We start from the raw sequence: 17,180 nt of genomic DNA, 5'->3' as shown, positions 1-17,180 counted from the left end.
GTTTGGCTAATTGTTCCTGTGTAAGGCCTATAGCCTTCCTGGTATACAACTCTGCTGTGGCATTGCCAGGCAATCCAGTATGAGCTTTTAAATGTCCTATAAAATAGAGAACTGTACGTTCTCTTAAATTGAGTTGTATTTGCATAAATAATTGCAAATTTTGAGAATTAGCAGTATCTAAAAAAGGAATAGTTTCAAGTAGTTGTAAACCATGAGCTATATATTGGCTGTATCAGTATACACATTGAAAGCTTGATTTTTCAGCATTTTAAAAACAGTGGCTATAGCACCTAATTCAATTATTTGTGCTGATGGGGGGAAACTCAAAGGGAATGAACATGTGATCAAATTACATATGCTGCCTTTCCTTTAGATGAGCGCATTTTCTATGTGCTGCATGTGTAAATTTACAGGAAATACAAAAGCATGCATAGAGGCAAATTGTAACAACTTTTCTTTTGGATAATGTTTATCAATTTTCCCTGAAAAGTTTTCATATGCAATAGGTCAGATATCAGTATGTTGCAATAACCAGTTTAACTGCTGTTTGGAGTAAGGGATAAATATTTCATCAGGTTCTTTCCCAAATTTTTTCCATGATTCTACCTACAATTCTGTATTAACACAGCAACAGCTTCATATTAAGGCGTTAAAACTTTCTTTGGAGACAAAGAAAGATGAATCCACATTAATGGTCCCTTTTGCAAAGGATGCTGTGGGCGTGTGAGTTGTAGGAATGGTGCAAGCAGCCAACAATTGATCATAGTCTATGTAATGTATCTGTTTTTGGCTAATAGCTTCCTCCACTTTCTGCAAAGCTACTCGTCCCTCATCAGTTAATTGTCAAGGGGATTAGGACTTGCATCCCCCTTGAGGATATCAAACAGAGGTTTAAGTTCTCCTGTAGTGAGCTTAAGATGAGGTCTCAGCCAATTAATATCTCCTAGCAACTTTTGAAAATCATTTAGAGTAAGTAAATTACCTTTTCTTATTTGAATTTTCTGGGCTACAATTTGTTTAGGGTGTAACTGATGTCCCAAATATTGAAAGGGTATTGTCTCTGAATTTTTTCTGGAGCAACAACTAGTCCCTAAGATTTTAAACCTTATATAAGAGCAATGGCCTGTAGTAAAACTACCCTCTTAAGGATCAACTAATAAAATACCATCCATATAATGAATAATATACACAGAAGGATACAAGGCCCTAACCTCTTGCATTGAAGGAGCAACAAATTTTTGATATAAAGTAGGGCTATTATCCATTCCTTGAGGCAGAACTTTACAATAATATCTCTTCATGGGTTCTTTAAAATTACAAATAGAGACACTAAATGCAAACCTTTAACAGTCATCAGGATGCAATGGAACAGTATAAAAACAATCCTCCAAATTCATAATAATTCTATATGCATTTCCTGAAATGGCAGCTGGAGTAGGCAAGCCAGGCTTTCTATGCCCCCACAAGTTCCATAGCCTCATAAACCCTTCACAAACCCTGCAACAATCTCCATCTGCAGGATTTTTTTTTTTCTTAATTACAAATGTGTGTGAGTTAGAATCCTGCCTGAGCCTATGATCAAACTACCAACTGCAGCCAATGAAACACTGGCAGTTTAACCACAGTCTTCAAGTTTCCCTTGCAATACCAGAGCACAACCACAACTTTGGAAAGCAAAACTCAGCCTCTAAACAATCTAGGCTCTCCAAAAACACCAAGTGAATCATCTGGATACTACAAAGTTTGACTGTCAATTCCTGCACACGAACGCATGATGGTGCAGCCTCTAATACCTCACCAAAGAGACACTGCCTTAAATTCTATCTTATATAAGTCTTGTTTCTAGGACAAGAATTACATAAAATATCACCCAATTTAGATGTATCTTTAGAGACCTGTTTCCCTAGGTTGGCTCATGCCACAAGTTGTAGTTGTAAATTACTCCAACCAAGAGTTACCAGTTTCAAGCCAGTTTTCTGTTACCAATGTTACAAATTTTTAATCATACCCAATAATTTATAAGCAGTAATCTATAGCCATGACATGCAGAACATATTTATACTTTTAAAACCAGTCAGAAGTAAAAATGAAGTGGGTCATATATTTACTTATAATTTTTCTAGCTGCAATTTCAAGAGAAGAACACCTTGTTACCCGTTGGACCCAAATCACAGTCAGAGATTTTTGTAGGAAAACCAGCCATTAGTTCCCTCATCATAGAACTTGAGAAGCTGCTGGCCCCTTGAGAGCAGCTCTTGCAAACAGTCAGCTCCGGGCAGGTCTTCTCCAGCTGTGCTAGACTCCTAACTACAGGTGTAGGGCTCCAGAGGCCAAATGAGACTGCTTTTTACTTATTTTTTCCTTTTTAATTTTTCTTATCTTTTTTTTTCTTTTTTTTTTTTTTGAAATGAGTTGAAACTAAATCAAAGGGTGAACAACCAGCAGATAAAGTTTTAGCTTTTTTCTTTTGAACATGAAACACAGAACACCATTCAAACAACAACAACAAAAAACGAAAATACAGACATAACAAAAAAGTCAGTTTTGATGGACATGGACAGATTGGTGCTCCAGGGACACACAATAGACAGAGAGGGAAGAGAATTAGATATCCCAAAGAGACCCAGATTTCTTATCTAAGAGACCCAGAACTAAGCATTCCTCCAGTAGGAGCCAGAAAGGGGGCAGGACATCTCCCAGCCTCCTCCTGTCCCTAGGAGAGCTCTGAAACAACTTACATGCATTTTTCTTCTCTTTAGCCGAAGCATCCCTGGATAGTTGGGGAGGACTGCTTTTCTCAAATCCATTCTCCCATTCTCTCTCATTTCTAGGGTGTAAACTGTCTCTAGTCAGGGTCTAAACACTAAAGCATCTATGAGAATTACCTTTGCTTCTTTAGACTTTAGTATGCTAAACACATACACAAAACACATTTTACCATTACTTGTTCTCCTATAAGGTTTATTCACCACTGGCCCAAATCTTATTTACTTTCCTTTGCACACACTTCCAATTCCCTCGGTGTCTTTCACTGTACCCCACTTACTGGAACCCTGACGTTGAGGTGCCATCTGACCAAGCCAGCTCAATCAGTCAACAGGTTCTTCAGTGCAGGGGTGAGGATTAAAAAGGAAAAAAAAAGAGAGAGAGACAACATTGTAGCATGACCCCAGCCAGTTCTGAGGCTGAGGCAGTTTATTTTTTTCCCCAATCCACTTTTATACCATTTTAATTATATGCAAGTATTTAAGGCAGGCAGTACAATGAGGAACAAGCAAGGCAATAAGCAAAGTTCTGTGATTACTCCCAAGACAGTTGTTTCCAAGGGCTTGGAATGACCAAGTCCACTTCCTTGTCCAAGCCCAAAATCAGATTCTTGCCTGAAGCCTACTTCTTTTGTTCCACCCTAAGATAAAGATTCCTGCCTGAACTTACTTCCCTGTTCTAGCCTAAAATTAGATTCCTGCCTGAGCTTGCTTCCTTGTCATGGCCTAATGTCAGACTCTTGCCTGAATCCTATTTCCTTGTCCTTGGCCAATGTCAGATTCCTGCCAAGCAACACCCCAAAGGCTCTCCACAAGTTAACATTTGATCTTTATTTCTGTGAGTACAAGTAGTTCTAATTAGAACTGTCTTACATTTTGTAAAAAAACATGTTTAAGGATCAAACTATCATCATTGTTCCTTGGAAGCTTAAAAGATGTTTTTAATTTATATATATATTTTTCCCCAGCTCCAAATTTTTACTTATAAAACCTCAGCATGCTACTAAAGTCTTAGCTTAAAAAAGTTTCTACAGTATGTCATGCTCTCAAGTTTAAAGGTGAGACCCAGCTATCAACTCTAAGTAGAGTCCACATGGCCTTGCCTACTGCCCTTTGTTAGCTGGTATAGACTGTCAAGAGTTCTTTTGTTAGAAATCTTTTTATTTATTGTATGAGTGGGGAAACTGAGGCTCAGGGTTGTTGCTTGACTTGTTCCAGTCTCCAACTCTCCTACTCCCCACCCCCACCCCCTTAGTTCATGGCAGAAATGAATAAGGTCTTTTATTCTCAGCCACATGGTTTTTCTTCTACATTGTTTGCTTAATAGTTTTTTGCTGTTTGTTTTTGGTTTGTTTGTTTTTTTAACAGAAAGCTAGAGATAATTCAGTGGTTAGAGGACTTGCCTACCATGAACAAAGCTCTGGATTTACCCCTTTACCATCATAGAAATAAGAAGACAATATTATATACCTACTTAAACTAGGGATATCTGTATATATCATATTAAAGCAGAATATATTTGGAAGATAAATTACTAAAAATTAAAATTTTATTTAATTAGAATGTATATAATTTTATTTACTTCTTATGTTCACAGGTGAAAAGAGATTTGAATGTCCAGAGTGTTCTAAAAGGTTTATGCGGAGTGATCACCTATCCAAGCATGTCAAAACTCACCAGAATAAGAAAGGAGGTGGGACAGCTCTTGCCATTGTTACCTCCGGAGAACTGGACTCATCTGTTACAGAGGTGCTTGGCTCTCCACGGATTGTCACGGTTGCCGCCATTTCCCAAGATTCGAATCCAGCAACTCCCAATGTTTCAACAAACATGGAAGAATTCTGAAACGTTATTTATAACAAAGACCTCTAGTGCTGCACTTAAGTTTACACACCTTTGAAAATCTGGAAATGGGCTGGTCAAGTGGATTACAGAGTAGGAAATCACGTTTGTATCCTTGGCATCTTTAAGTATTCCAGGGATTTTGGTTCAACACAGAAAGTGTTGAATTTTTTAAAAAATTGAAAAAGAAAACCAATATACTGGAAACAGAAAAGTATTTCTTCCATGGTATAAGTTGCTGTAGTTTTTTGGAAATACATCACATAACCTTTAAACAGAATCTTCCCTCCTTTAACATCCTGTGTTGTTGACATGTCTAAAGAGACAGACCACACTAATTTGTAGGCTGGGCCTTAATTGGACTTTCTCTGTTTGGAAGAACTTTGTTAAAATTTTAGTCAGTAATAATATACATACATTTCTTCTACTGTCTAGCACAGAAAACAGATTGCTACCTGACAATAGGGATAATACTGTTTCTTTGGCTTGGTTTTTGGAAAAAAATCTATTCAAAATAGTTTTGGCCGTCTTTTCTAAATATCAAAAATTCTTCAAAAGTTGAATTAGGATATGTTGTTCCAAAATGGTAATCTGAGCCGTGTCTCAGATCTTTATTACACTACATTATAGTAGTGTGTGTGCAGACAATCAGTGAAACCCAATTATTTTCTCCATTTTGGAGACACAAGAGGACCTTAGAGCTAAATCTTAGGTTAAATTTTAGATTGAAACCTTAGGAAAATGCTGGGGGAAAATTTGTTAGGACAGAATTGATGATAGCCTCAGAAAGGCAAGACGAAGCAGTTTAACAATATTTTAAAGTCAGGGTTGACTGTGTGCCTAACCCTGTGTTCAAGAGTGAAATTTCATTTTAAGTGTTCATATTGGAAATACTTGCATAGATTATAGATCTATGTAATTTCATATTCTGTAAATATGAGTTACGTTGACAATATGCAGGATTCTTTATGCTTTGGTAGCCAAAGAAAGAATTATCATAATTTTCAAGGCCAGCAGGAAATTATTTTTAATTACATTATAATCCTTTTTTCCTTTACTAAAAATTGGCAAATCCTACTTTATTTCTAGTACTGTGTTTGGCTAATTAGGAACATATATCACAGTGATATCTTTATGTTATACCAATAACAGAATTTTCCCTAAAGGTCTAGACAGCTTAACAAATGTATAATAGATATGATATTATGAAGCAAAATTATTTTTGGAAATCCAGAATACTTTTCAGTCAAATACTGACTGAAAATATATTTCATTGTTTGTGCAAGGGTCTTAGAGAACAGTGTCTTATTAGGAAAGATGGCCAAAAGTTTCATATGGAAAGCAATTGGATTATTCTAATAGATTAAACATTAGTAAGACACTTCATGTTTTTAGAACGTATTTACACAGAATCATAACTATTGAAACAGACCATTTGGAAACTAAAGTTTTTACCTACTTCCTTTTTTAACCATCATTAGTTTGAATATAATAGGTATATGTTTTCTTGTGCATTCTTTATTATTTCAGGAAAAGTACTACTCATGAGAATTCTCTTCCCAAATCGTGATGTTTCATGTATTTTTGATGAAGGAGAAATACTGTAATGATCACTGTTTACACTATGTACACTCTAGGCCAGCCCTTTGTAGCGTTATATAAAACTGAAGGCCTTTTGTGCTTTCGGTTTGTATAAAAAAGCTTTGAGATTAAAGGAAAAAAATTTTTACACTGTGGTTATAAATTTCAAGTTTCTTAAAGCTTTTGTAGACTTGTAACAAAGTCTTTAAATTTTAGTTGGATTTTGTAAATTGTTTTGTATATTTTATTTAATGTACTCTTAACAGCTGATGGATCTGGCTTTAAAATATCAGAATCAGTTTGTTGTTTTGTCTGGTACGGAGGAGCATTTGGTAATGTTAATTTTAATTTTATTATATAGGAGCTGAAACATCAAATATATTTTATCTATCATGCTACACAATCAGTGCTATCAATTTTTTTTATGCAAAGAGACTTTCTTAATGTTTTAATCATGTTTTCTCCCAGTGATACTTTTTGTTGTTTGCACCAAGTTTGAGCGCTGTGCATCACTGTTCCACAATCCAGTTTTATGCAACCCATATACGCTCATCAGAAGTGCAAGTTTTCCTCATCAACAATGAGGTCTGTTATACATGTATCAGACTGAATCTGGATAACCTTATAGCATATAAAATGACCTGTCAGCAGGCACATTTGACCACCGAATCAGACCTCTTTTGGCAGTCTGTTCTGCATACCATTCTGAGTCCACCTTCCTTTCTGTCTACAGCAGTTGTAGGTTTCACTGTCCCGTGTTTGACTCGGTGGGATGTAGCTGTGGTAGGGCACAGATACTCAGTACAGTCTTGTGAAGGGCATTTCACTGCTCACTCCCCTTGCCACCATTATGAAGCTTTTCTTTGTAAAATTATCAGTGCAAAGCTCTGTATTTACCATGGTAGAACTCAGTGTTAGAATAGTTTTCTCTTACAGTATACTTCCTTTGGTTAGGTTTGTGTGTGTGCTGCTGATTACATTAGAAGTTGATGTTAAAAAGTCATTATTTATCACACTCATGAGAGCAGTAATACAAGTGTGTAATCTAGGAGAAAAACTTAATTTGTCAAACTTAGATAAGCATGATGTTTAGGTCCTATTTTTCAATTTTATAACTGTTTTATTGCAACAATATTTGTACTTAAGTCTCCATTTTAATGCCTTGTGGTGTTTTTTTATGCATGTCACTAAGTTGTCATCCCACATAAATTGATGTGCAGCATAGGGTATTAAATCTACATAATGATTTTAAAACAGATATAGTTGATGGTAAAATGTAAATGTTTTGCAAAAATTCCTTATAAAAAGTTTCGTAGTAACATTTCACTTGTAAATTTTTTGTAAAAAAGAAAATGGAAAAAAAAAAAGATGAATCCAGGAAAAAAAAAAAAAACCTGTTTTCCCATATTCTAGAATTTAGACAATTATTCTGCCAGCAAAGCCTCTGGGGCTGTAATTGACATTTTTACAGTGCTGATTTGTATAAAATTTGTTTTTTGTGGATTTGGAAATAAAATCATGTACAAGTTGTTGCCTGCAGTAACAATTGCAAGTAACCTATTAAAGTCCCCTTGGGTTGAACATGCCTCATTTAATTATGTATACTATAGAGCAGCAATAAAGTGTTTAAACTACCAACCTTCTCATCACGGTGAACACTGAAAATTTAAATACCTCTCACTAGAACATGTATTGGCAACTCTTCTTAATCCCGGTTTTAAGATCTGATCAACAAACCTCTGAAAATACCGCCAAAGAACACCAGTTTAAATTGCATGTTAATTTGTGACCATTGCTATAGGCATTTGTGAAAATTAAATTTTGATTTAGAGACACTATTTAAATAATTTTAATCAATAAATGTTAGGAAATAGGTGGTCTAAAAATGAAAAACAAAATTAAAATAATATTTAAGTTCAGAGCAATAATATTTAAGTTCACTTAGAAACAGTGTAGGCCACATAGTTGTGGAAAAGTCTGTAAGGAAGAATTGTCCTTCTGGGAGAGACTTGCATGTCTCACAAAAACCTTACTGCTAACGAGAATCCATTACAGTATGACTTGAATGGACATACTTCTAAGAGTGCAGAGACAGCAGAGCTGTAGGGGAGACCTGCGGGATGTTAGGCAGAGGGAAGTGAGCTGCCCACAAGCTTCCAACTAATATTTAAACATGGAGTAGGTAGGGTGGTATACTGTCTGGGCACATAGCTTGTATAGCATAGAGTAAGGGCATGGTTACATCACATACATAACAGTGATCAAAACAAGAGGCAGTTACATTTATGCTCCTCTACCAAGTAACAACTTTGTCGAAAGCTTTCATGTCAAAAGTAAAGGTACCCATCGTGACCAGGATTGCTTAACTATGCCTGATTCTTATTCCCCTGAGTTCTTATTCTTAAGCCCAAAGCTCATATTGCTACCCCAAAGATAAACTTGGAGTAGGGAGTGGGAGGTGGCGACTTTACCTCTTTAACTATTCCTCTTACCAGTGAGCACCAATTACATTTCTCCTTTTTAATCCTTCTTAAAAACACGTATGTGTTTCAATTTCCTGAAAGATTAACATATGTACTTATCAGGATAACACTGCATGAAAAGATAATGAAATTTAAAACCTGAAACTTTCTCGTTAAGTCCAGTAACGGTCCGGTTTCTAAGCTAGAGATTCAACCACATGAAAAAGACTGAAAAGTAAAGTAGGATCGGTCACAATCAGACTGCTGACATGAAACCGTTTAGTGTGGAGCTAAAGCAGTGGTTAGAGCCACTGTTGTAATAGCTGTAGTTGACAGTGTCTTGTTAAAGATGACCTTGAAGTCAGAAAACTCACATATGACACAGCTTTTCTATATTTAAAGTTTAGGTGTAAGTTATAGGGGTACTGAGACTTCAGATGCCAGTAAGAAGTGTGGGATTCTTTGATTCCTCTGATGGTTGTCTGTGCTGTGATGTGTATAATATGTAATTGTGTTGCAGGATTTTAAAGGCATTTTCTAAGATTTGCTGGTTGGCATAGCCTTGGGTTTTGCTTCTCTTAGTTGCAGGTTGCAGTGAAATTATTTATTTTCAGATACCTGAGCAAGATCTCAGGTGGAAGGAAGCAAGGAAAGAAGGGGGAAAGGAAAGAGCACAAAGGACTGTTGGTAATGCAGAATTATCTTTCCATGGTGATAGTACTTGGAAAAAAGGAGCTGGTGTTCAGTTACCTCCTGATTTAGTTGTTGCTGAACTATTAAATCTTACTGCATTGTGTCCTTATTTGCACAGTTGTGGTTGACATTGTAGTAAGTGCACCCAGCACCTGGTAAGCAGAAGCATTCACAGTAGCTAACCCAGAAAGGGTTACTTTATTCATGATACTGTGTCAGCATAAGCTGGATGGCTTATAGACACAATAGGCATAAGCCCAAAGTCACAGTTCAGTGTCCCCTGACAACACATGTTCCCTTCACATAGTAGGAGGATGAGATGGCTTTCTGAGAGCCTTTTTTTCTTGGAATACTAATACCATTTCAAGAGGATGCCATTTTTATGATCTTACCACTTCTTAGAGGCCCCACCTCCTCTGCTGTGTTGGTAATTGGATTTCAACGTGGGGATCTGGAGAGACAAACCATCAGACCCAGCAGGAGGCATTGAGTAGTTCCCAAAGAGCTTAATGGAAATGCATGGAAGGCTCATCACGTTGCAAAGCTGGCTCTCTACATTACATCAAAGGAACTTCAGTGAGAATTTCCCATCTCAAGCATGTTTTGGTCAAGCTGAGCTAGTCTGAGGTATGGTACCTCAGAATTACACAATAGCACCCTCTCCCTCTGGAGTGGCAGGACTCACTGGGAACAAGACTGAAGATACTAAAGCACATGGAGATTGTGCCTCCTGGGAAGAGCTAAAGCAGGGCAAGTAAGGATGCCCAGGTTTCAAGACAGCCGAGAAAGCTCATCCGGTTGCAGTGATCAGACACCAGCAAGGGATGGGAGACACAAAGAGATAAACCTGCACAGGTGCCTCAAGCAACAGTTCATCTTTGCATCCTACCTTTCTAGGTAGTTGGCTTGATTTAAAGTGTGTTATTTATTGTCCTGCTATGAAATGCAGTCTAATAAATATTTTATTTATAGTATTTTTGTGATGTGGAAGCTATAATAAAGTTATATTTTCTGCTGATAAAATTGTTTCTAGCTTGTATAATTTTATGTCGGAATTAAAGGTATGAGTAATTCGTGGTACTATGTAAATGGCATCATGATTTCTAATTATTTGATCACCTAACAAGTTCAAAAACCACTACTGAGGAAAATACCATAAAAGTAAGCAAGCTAACAAAAGAAAAAAAAATAGCAATTCAATAACCAGGTTATACCTTTAGAGTAACCATATTATACCTTTACAGTAGCTTTTGCTTTGTGTATGTGTTTGGTGGAGTGTTATATCTCTAATGATGCTCTTTAAGACTGGTGTTTATAAGTTACTGTATTCCTTTCTAATTTCATGGACAGGAAAATATTGTTGAAAAATCAAACTGATTTTGATGGTCATATATTAGTTTATCTAAAGAACCTGAGGTGGTGGTTGTGTTCGTTGTTCATGTTGTTTATTTGTCTTTGTTTTTCATAATGTAGATGGCAGTTGGTATTAAAAGGCTATGTAAATTGGTCCACAACTTCTGTAAGTAACTGGAAGTACTTTCCGTTTACATCCCATTTGTGAACAAAACGTATTTAAGAAAAAGTGAAAAAATAAGCAAACCTACCAGATTTCTTGGAGTTAATCATTTTGCAGACTTGGGCATTTTTTTCTGTATTTTTAGGAAAAGAATTATCTTCCTGATAAAAGTGAATTTTAAATATTAATTAAACTTATTTGAATCTATGATCTTGGTAGTTCTTGAAAGCATTAACATTATGAGGTAAGAATCCTTTCCCCTTGAAAATAAATACAAATAAATACTTCTGCTTATATACTTTATTCTAGTGGAATTTTGATTAGATTTGTTAATTAAATGTTTATGTCTTTTAGGAAAAATAGAAAATGCCTTTATTCCAGCATTCAGGATAATCCCAAAGTATGATTTTCAGGAAACTCCAAACACCTCTACTCTGGTAATTTTTCTCTTTTAAGCTGGAGATTTGCCACAGACTGAAACTGAAATCCATGCAGCTTGTTTCAGAGGTCTGTGCTGTGCCTTTTAATTTTTCTTACCCAGTAGGTGAAGTGATGATTGCTTCTTTCTTAAGAGGCAGCAACAATTCAGCTTCTACATATCTAGATTAATTTTTTTTTACCTTATACCAAGTTTAGTCTATTCCCCTTAAAAGATTATATATAAATATGTTAAAGTTCACTATATGTTTTGAATATTTGGGGTACTTCTGAATTAATTTTAGAACTTAGTCTTCCAAGGAGATTGTGTCAAGAGTGGAAATCTTACAAGTGACTGTTCCAGGGACACCCTTGTGAAAGGCTCCAGAGAGCTCAGTTGGCCTTTTTTGCCATGTAAATGTACACAGAAATGATGCTATCTGTGAACCAGACTGAGTCATCACCTGACACAATCTAGGAGTCTTTACCTTGGGTCTCCCAGCCCCAAGAACTGAGAGATTCATGTTGTTGATAAGCTGCTTAATTTGTGGAATTCTTATTATGGCAACTCCAACAAAGACCAGGGTGACAATCAAGATACTTAATGAGGCCCAAAGCACAAAGTCCAGTTAGCAAAGGAGATGTACACAGTGACAAGAGGAAAGTTCCCAGAGTAACAGCTCTTCCTTTGCTTCACCTCCTTGCTAAATCCTGGGTTGAAGTAGAAGAGTTGGGAACTAGAAGCGTCTATTACCTCCTGGGGTATGGCATGTTCTCAATATTTCAATAACCAGTATGGTCCCAAGTGGCATTAATTTCTGCCTATTATGCCCTTGCTTTCAATATTTGAATGAAAAAAAAAAAAACCCAGTTCACCAAGTACCCATTTAACTGCTAAAAGAATTTATGATAAAGCCCATGCTTTTAGGTAGTATTTTGCTTTAAACGTGAAAATAGAGGCAGAAGTCATTTTACTTCAAAATCATTAGGGTTGACTAAAGATTTCCCTTAAAATTTGTATAGGATACAAATTGACTTGAACAATTTAAAAAGGTAAATTAGAAGTGGTTAATGAATGCAACATTAATAGACTAACAAGATCAATTTCTTCCAAAAGTTTTCTTTGCTATTTATGGATGTAGGGCATGATCGATTATTTTATACACAGCCGAGAGCCTCATAGTTTATCCTGCAACTTGGTGTTCTATTGCCTAAAAGTTTTCATTTATACTTATGGAAGAGCTTTGCTACACATTTCATCATTTCTTGCTCTCATACACTGAAGAACAAATAAAAGTGCTTCTTTATACCAGTGATAAAATTTCCATTCATGGTTTTGTCTGGGTGCTAGCTTTTTATCATTTTCTTTGCTTTGTTTTTGAGATAGTGTCTTCTGTAGTGTAGCCTGGTCTTGAACTTGGTATATAGCTAAGGAAGATTTGAATGCCTGAGCCATTTGCCTCTACCTCCCTCCCAAATGCTTGGGCCTACAGACATGCATCACCACACCAGGTTTGAATGTCAGCTTAACTTTTCCCTCCCCCACTGCCACTCCCTCTCACCCCACTTTTTAAGATTTTTGTGTAGCCTAGACTTTACCTTGAACTCCTAATCAATCCTCCTATCTTTTCAAGTGTTGGGATTACAGTTGTATGTCCCCATGCCTATTATTAGTTCATATCCCAATGTTTAGTAGATGAAGACTAACCACTCTCTCATACGTGTAGACTGCACTTAATGACTTACTTCTAATACATGAAAGAAAGTGTACAGACCAGACACTTGGAGACTCTGTCATACAAAATCACTGTGGCCTCTCTCAGCTGTTTGATAGGATTTGTCCTTCCAGGAAGGCCTGATGCCATCACAGCATCAGAGGCCCTGGGGATGAGAAAGTAGCACCTCTGAATAGCAGCCTCCCAAGTGAACCCAGGGAGGATTGGCCACCCCAGTTCACTGTTAAGATGACTGTCACCTCAGAGACCCTGGCCAGGGATATCAGTCATAACTGCTTTGACCAATATCCAACAGCTCAGATTCTTAGTCCGGAATGAGCTGCTGGATATTGTTCAAAGCTCTGTGTTTGGGGAGGGGAGTAATCTGTTCCACCACAATAGATAACTAATATGCCACAATTGCCCAATTACCAGTCAGTGTCATCTGAGCCATTGAGAACATTGATACATTTGTTCACAGGATTCTTTACCAGGGTCTGCAAGATTTCCTCTCACTAGCTATATCCAAGCAAACTCTACTGCAGATATATAGATGGAAGAGAAGAATGACAACAGACTTGCCTCCTGGAAGACCACAGATATAATATAGCAATTTGAGAGATACCAAAATATGGAGGTGGGGATGGCAGGGATGGTACATGCACTGCAGGACCCATGAACTATATATTAAATTCTGTTCATTATCTTTCTATGCCCATCAACCTCGTTTCTTCTGTTAAGACTGTCATCTTGTCCATCTCAGGACAAGCCTAGTGTTTACAGAGGTGACTGTGTTGATAATTCACTGTGTACCATAGCAGAAACAGTGCCTTAACTTCCACATTCCCCATCCATAGCAACTGAGTAGGTATCAAGCAGGATGTGAGGGCATTGCTCTTTGTATGGACAAGAAATTGCTTCTGGCAGTTGCTGAGGGATTCTATGTTGGTGGAATTTGGGACATTAATAAGAGTATATTTATCCTCAGAAAGTTGGAAATATTCCAGTGCCATATAATATTCTGTATCCTGTATTTATCATCAGAATATTAGAAATATCCATACTTAAGAAGAAAAGCAAACAGTGCTTACTGGCTCATGAAGAAAGCTTCCCATGTACATAACCAGAGTGAATTTTAAAAAGGAAATGGGGTACACAGCCAAAGGAAATAAAAGAAGAAAGGTTTGCCAGACAAAACCACATAGGTGTTCTTCAATCCTGCTTCCCTAAACAACACATCATGTAGGATAGAATTTTATAAACCGTTCTGCTCTAGCAAATGTAAAGATAAATGTTATCTATCTACTGCCACCGTGCCTTCACCATGGCAAATCCTTCCTTACCCCTCACCCTTCCCAGCACCTGACTTGCAGTCCTTTTTCTTAGTCTGGCCTCCAGTCATGGTGTATATCCCGAGCTTTTGTCCCCGCCAGCAAGAACACACTCGGGACAACCGGAATCTTCTGCTGCAAAAGCTTTATTGCTTACTTCTCAGGAGGAAGACCCCGAACCCAGAAAATGGCGCTGCTTATATAGCCCGCAGCGTGACGTTTCAGCACCTGATGTGGCGTGACAGCTCCTGATTCGTTGCTCGCCCATCACCCCATTACTACGCCCCGAGATGGGCAGTGACTAGGCGTGAATTCACTCTTGCACTTGCGCATAAGGCTTGTTTTCTAGTTAGGCGCAGTGGAAGCCAGCGCCATCTTATAATGGCGATTGCTCACGGCACGGCTCTCCACAGGTGTAACTGACAGAAAGTTGATGTTTAATACCACCGCAAAGAGAACTCTGGAATAATTAAGATTCCTTGTAATTTTGCTCTTCAACATTATTTGAATAGTTTATTCTAATTCCTTCCCTGGAGTTAGGTCTCCTCCAAAAATGCTGCTTTTCTGCTCTGGCCTCTGACATTTTGTTTTCTATTTTTATACATTACTTTTGCCCCCTTTCCCTTCAGAGACTCACAAATTCCTTTCCTTCTGAGTGTGTCTGAGGTGTCCCTTCCAGTTTAGCAGACACTTGTTTGTTAAGGTGGGGTCTCACTGGTTTGCCTAGAACTCACTATATAGATCAGGCTGGCATAAAACTCACCAATATCTGCCTGCCTCTGCCTCCTAAGGCACGTGCTAGATTAAAGGTGCGTGCCATGTCCATCCAATTTAGCAAATATTTGAACAGTAATGTTGCTAGAGGATCCACGCTAGATGCTGAATGTTACGAGAAAATAAAAGACATGGTCATGGTGTCTATGTGTTAGGAGAGTGGACAGGAAGTGAGATCAGAAGGCCTGATACAAAGCTTTCAAAACTAACATATGGGAGGGAAACTGACAGAGGATGGCTGGAAACTTATTGGTGGCCACTGACATTTCACAGTATCTGAAGGTATCCTATGGTTCATTATTACACTAAAGTGCACACCTCTGGAGATTTCAGATGGTAATGAGATACATGACACATGCATAGGCCCCTGATGTCTAAGCTGCTAAACTCTCTCTGCTCCAGCCCCCTTCCTCCCTTAGACGTCTATTACTTTTCATCTTCTCTTAACTGCTTTATTACTATATATATATATTTAATTAGCTTAGAAAACTATGGGGATCTTTATGGTATGTGGTGATTTGAGTACATGGTCTCCAGTTGGTGGAACTGTTTGAGAAGGATTATAAGGTGTGGGCTTGGGAGAGGTATCACTGGAGGCAAGCTTTGAGATGTCTAAATACTTTTGCCATTCTCAGAGTGTCTGCCCTCTGTTTCTGGGTTGTGGATTGGATGTGAGTTCTCGGTTGCTGCTCTAGCACCAGGTCTGTACGCCTCCTGCAGTGTTCTCTGCAGTAGTGATGATGGACTCCAGTCCCTCTGGAACTGTAAGCCCCAAATAAACGTTTCCTTCTATATGCTCCTTGGTCATGGTATTTTGTCACAACAATAGAACAGTAACTGATATATGAATTTCATACACAGTTTTGGGCACTTTCCCCATCATCTCCTGCTCTCTCCCATCTCCCCATTCCTCAGCCATGTATGCCCTCCACCTCCAAAAGCCTCCTTTCTCCTTTCAAATTCTATGTGTTCTGTTGCACACTCTACTTCTCTCCCTTAAGGCCTCTCTTTTTTTCTCTTGTGGGTCCTTCTCTAGGTTCCTGTGTCTATACATACTCATGCCTGCATAAGTACAATATATAAAAAGTACAATCTAGATTCCTCATAAATGAGAGGAAACACAAAGCATTTGTCTATCTGGCCCTGTCTTATCTGGCTTAATGTATTTTCCAGGTCCACCTATTCTCCTGAAGGTTTTATTTGTCTTTACTATTCAACAAAATTCTATTATATATACTATATATATATATTCACATTTCTTTATGCACTCATGAATTTCCAGAGATGGACTCTGGTTCCATGTCTGTGCTAATGTGAATACAGTAGCAGTGAAGTTGGACAAGCCAGTGTCTCTATATGGAGACTATCTTAGTCAGGGGTTTCTGTTCCTGCACAAACATCATGACAAAGAAGCAAGTTGTGGAGGAAAGGATTTATTCAGCTTACATATCCACATTGCTGTTCATCACCAAAGGAATTCAGGACAGGAACTCACACAGGGCAGGAAGCAGGAGCTGATGCAGAGGCCATGGAGGGATGTTACTGGCTTGCTTCCCCTGCCTTGCTCAGCTTGCTTTCTTATAGAAGCCAAGACTACCAGCCCAGGGATGACACCACTCACAATGGGCCCTCCCCGCTTGATCACTAATTGAGAAAATGCCTTACAGCTGGATCTCATGGAGGCATTTACTCAGTGGAGACTCCTTTCTCTGTGATAACTCCAGCTTGTGTTAAGTTCACACACACACACACACACACACACACACACACACACACACAAACCATCCAATACAGAGACCTTCAGCAATATATGCCCAGGAGTAGTAAAGCTGGGTCATATGGTAGTAATATTTTTAGTCTTTTGCAAAACCTCCACAGTGATTCCCATACTGGCTGCACACCCCAGCAGTAAAGAAGGATGCTTCTCTTCACACACCCTTTCCAGGATCTGGCATGGATGAAAACAGAATCTCAAAGCAATTTCAACTTGCATTTCCTTACAGCTAAGGATGTTGAGCACTCTTAAAACCATGTATTGGCCATTTCTGTTTATTCTTTTGTGAATTCTCTGTTTAGTTTCCTAG

At 38.0% G+C, this 17,180-nt stretch overlaps 1 protein-coding gene across 3 annotated transcripts in view; it reads left to right on the top strand.

Moving 5' to 3' along the window:
- The window catches only part of Sp4 (trans-acting transcription factor 4), a 69,755-nt gene extending 58,684 nt beyond the window's left edge, over positions 1–11,071 (top strand). For 2 of the 3 annotated variants that reach the window (NM_001166385.2, NM_009239.4), the window contains exon 6: positions 4,363–11,071. In NM_001166385.2, the coding sequence (NP_001159857.2) occupies positions 4,363–4,610 (248 nt within the window). In that variant the 3' untranslated portion in view covers positions 4,611–11,071. The remainder of the gene's footprint in view (positions 1–4,362) is intronic. The other variant, XM_017315007.2, reaches the window with a different exon arrangement.
- The last annotated feature ends 6,109 nt before the right edge of the window (positions 11,072–17,180 follow it).

This window comes from Mus musculus, chromosome 12 (genome assembly GCF_000001635.26).
Source record: "Mus musculus strain C57BL/6J chromosome 12, GRCm38.p6 C57BL/6J".
NCBI classification, from domain to species: Eukaryota; Metazoa; Chordata; class Mammalia; order Rodentia; family Muridae; genus Mus; species Mus musculus.
The sequence above is the reverse complement of the archived record's forward strand: the minus strand, read 5'-3'. Positions and strand labels throughout refer to the sequence as shown.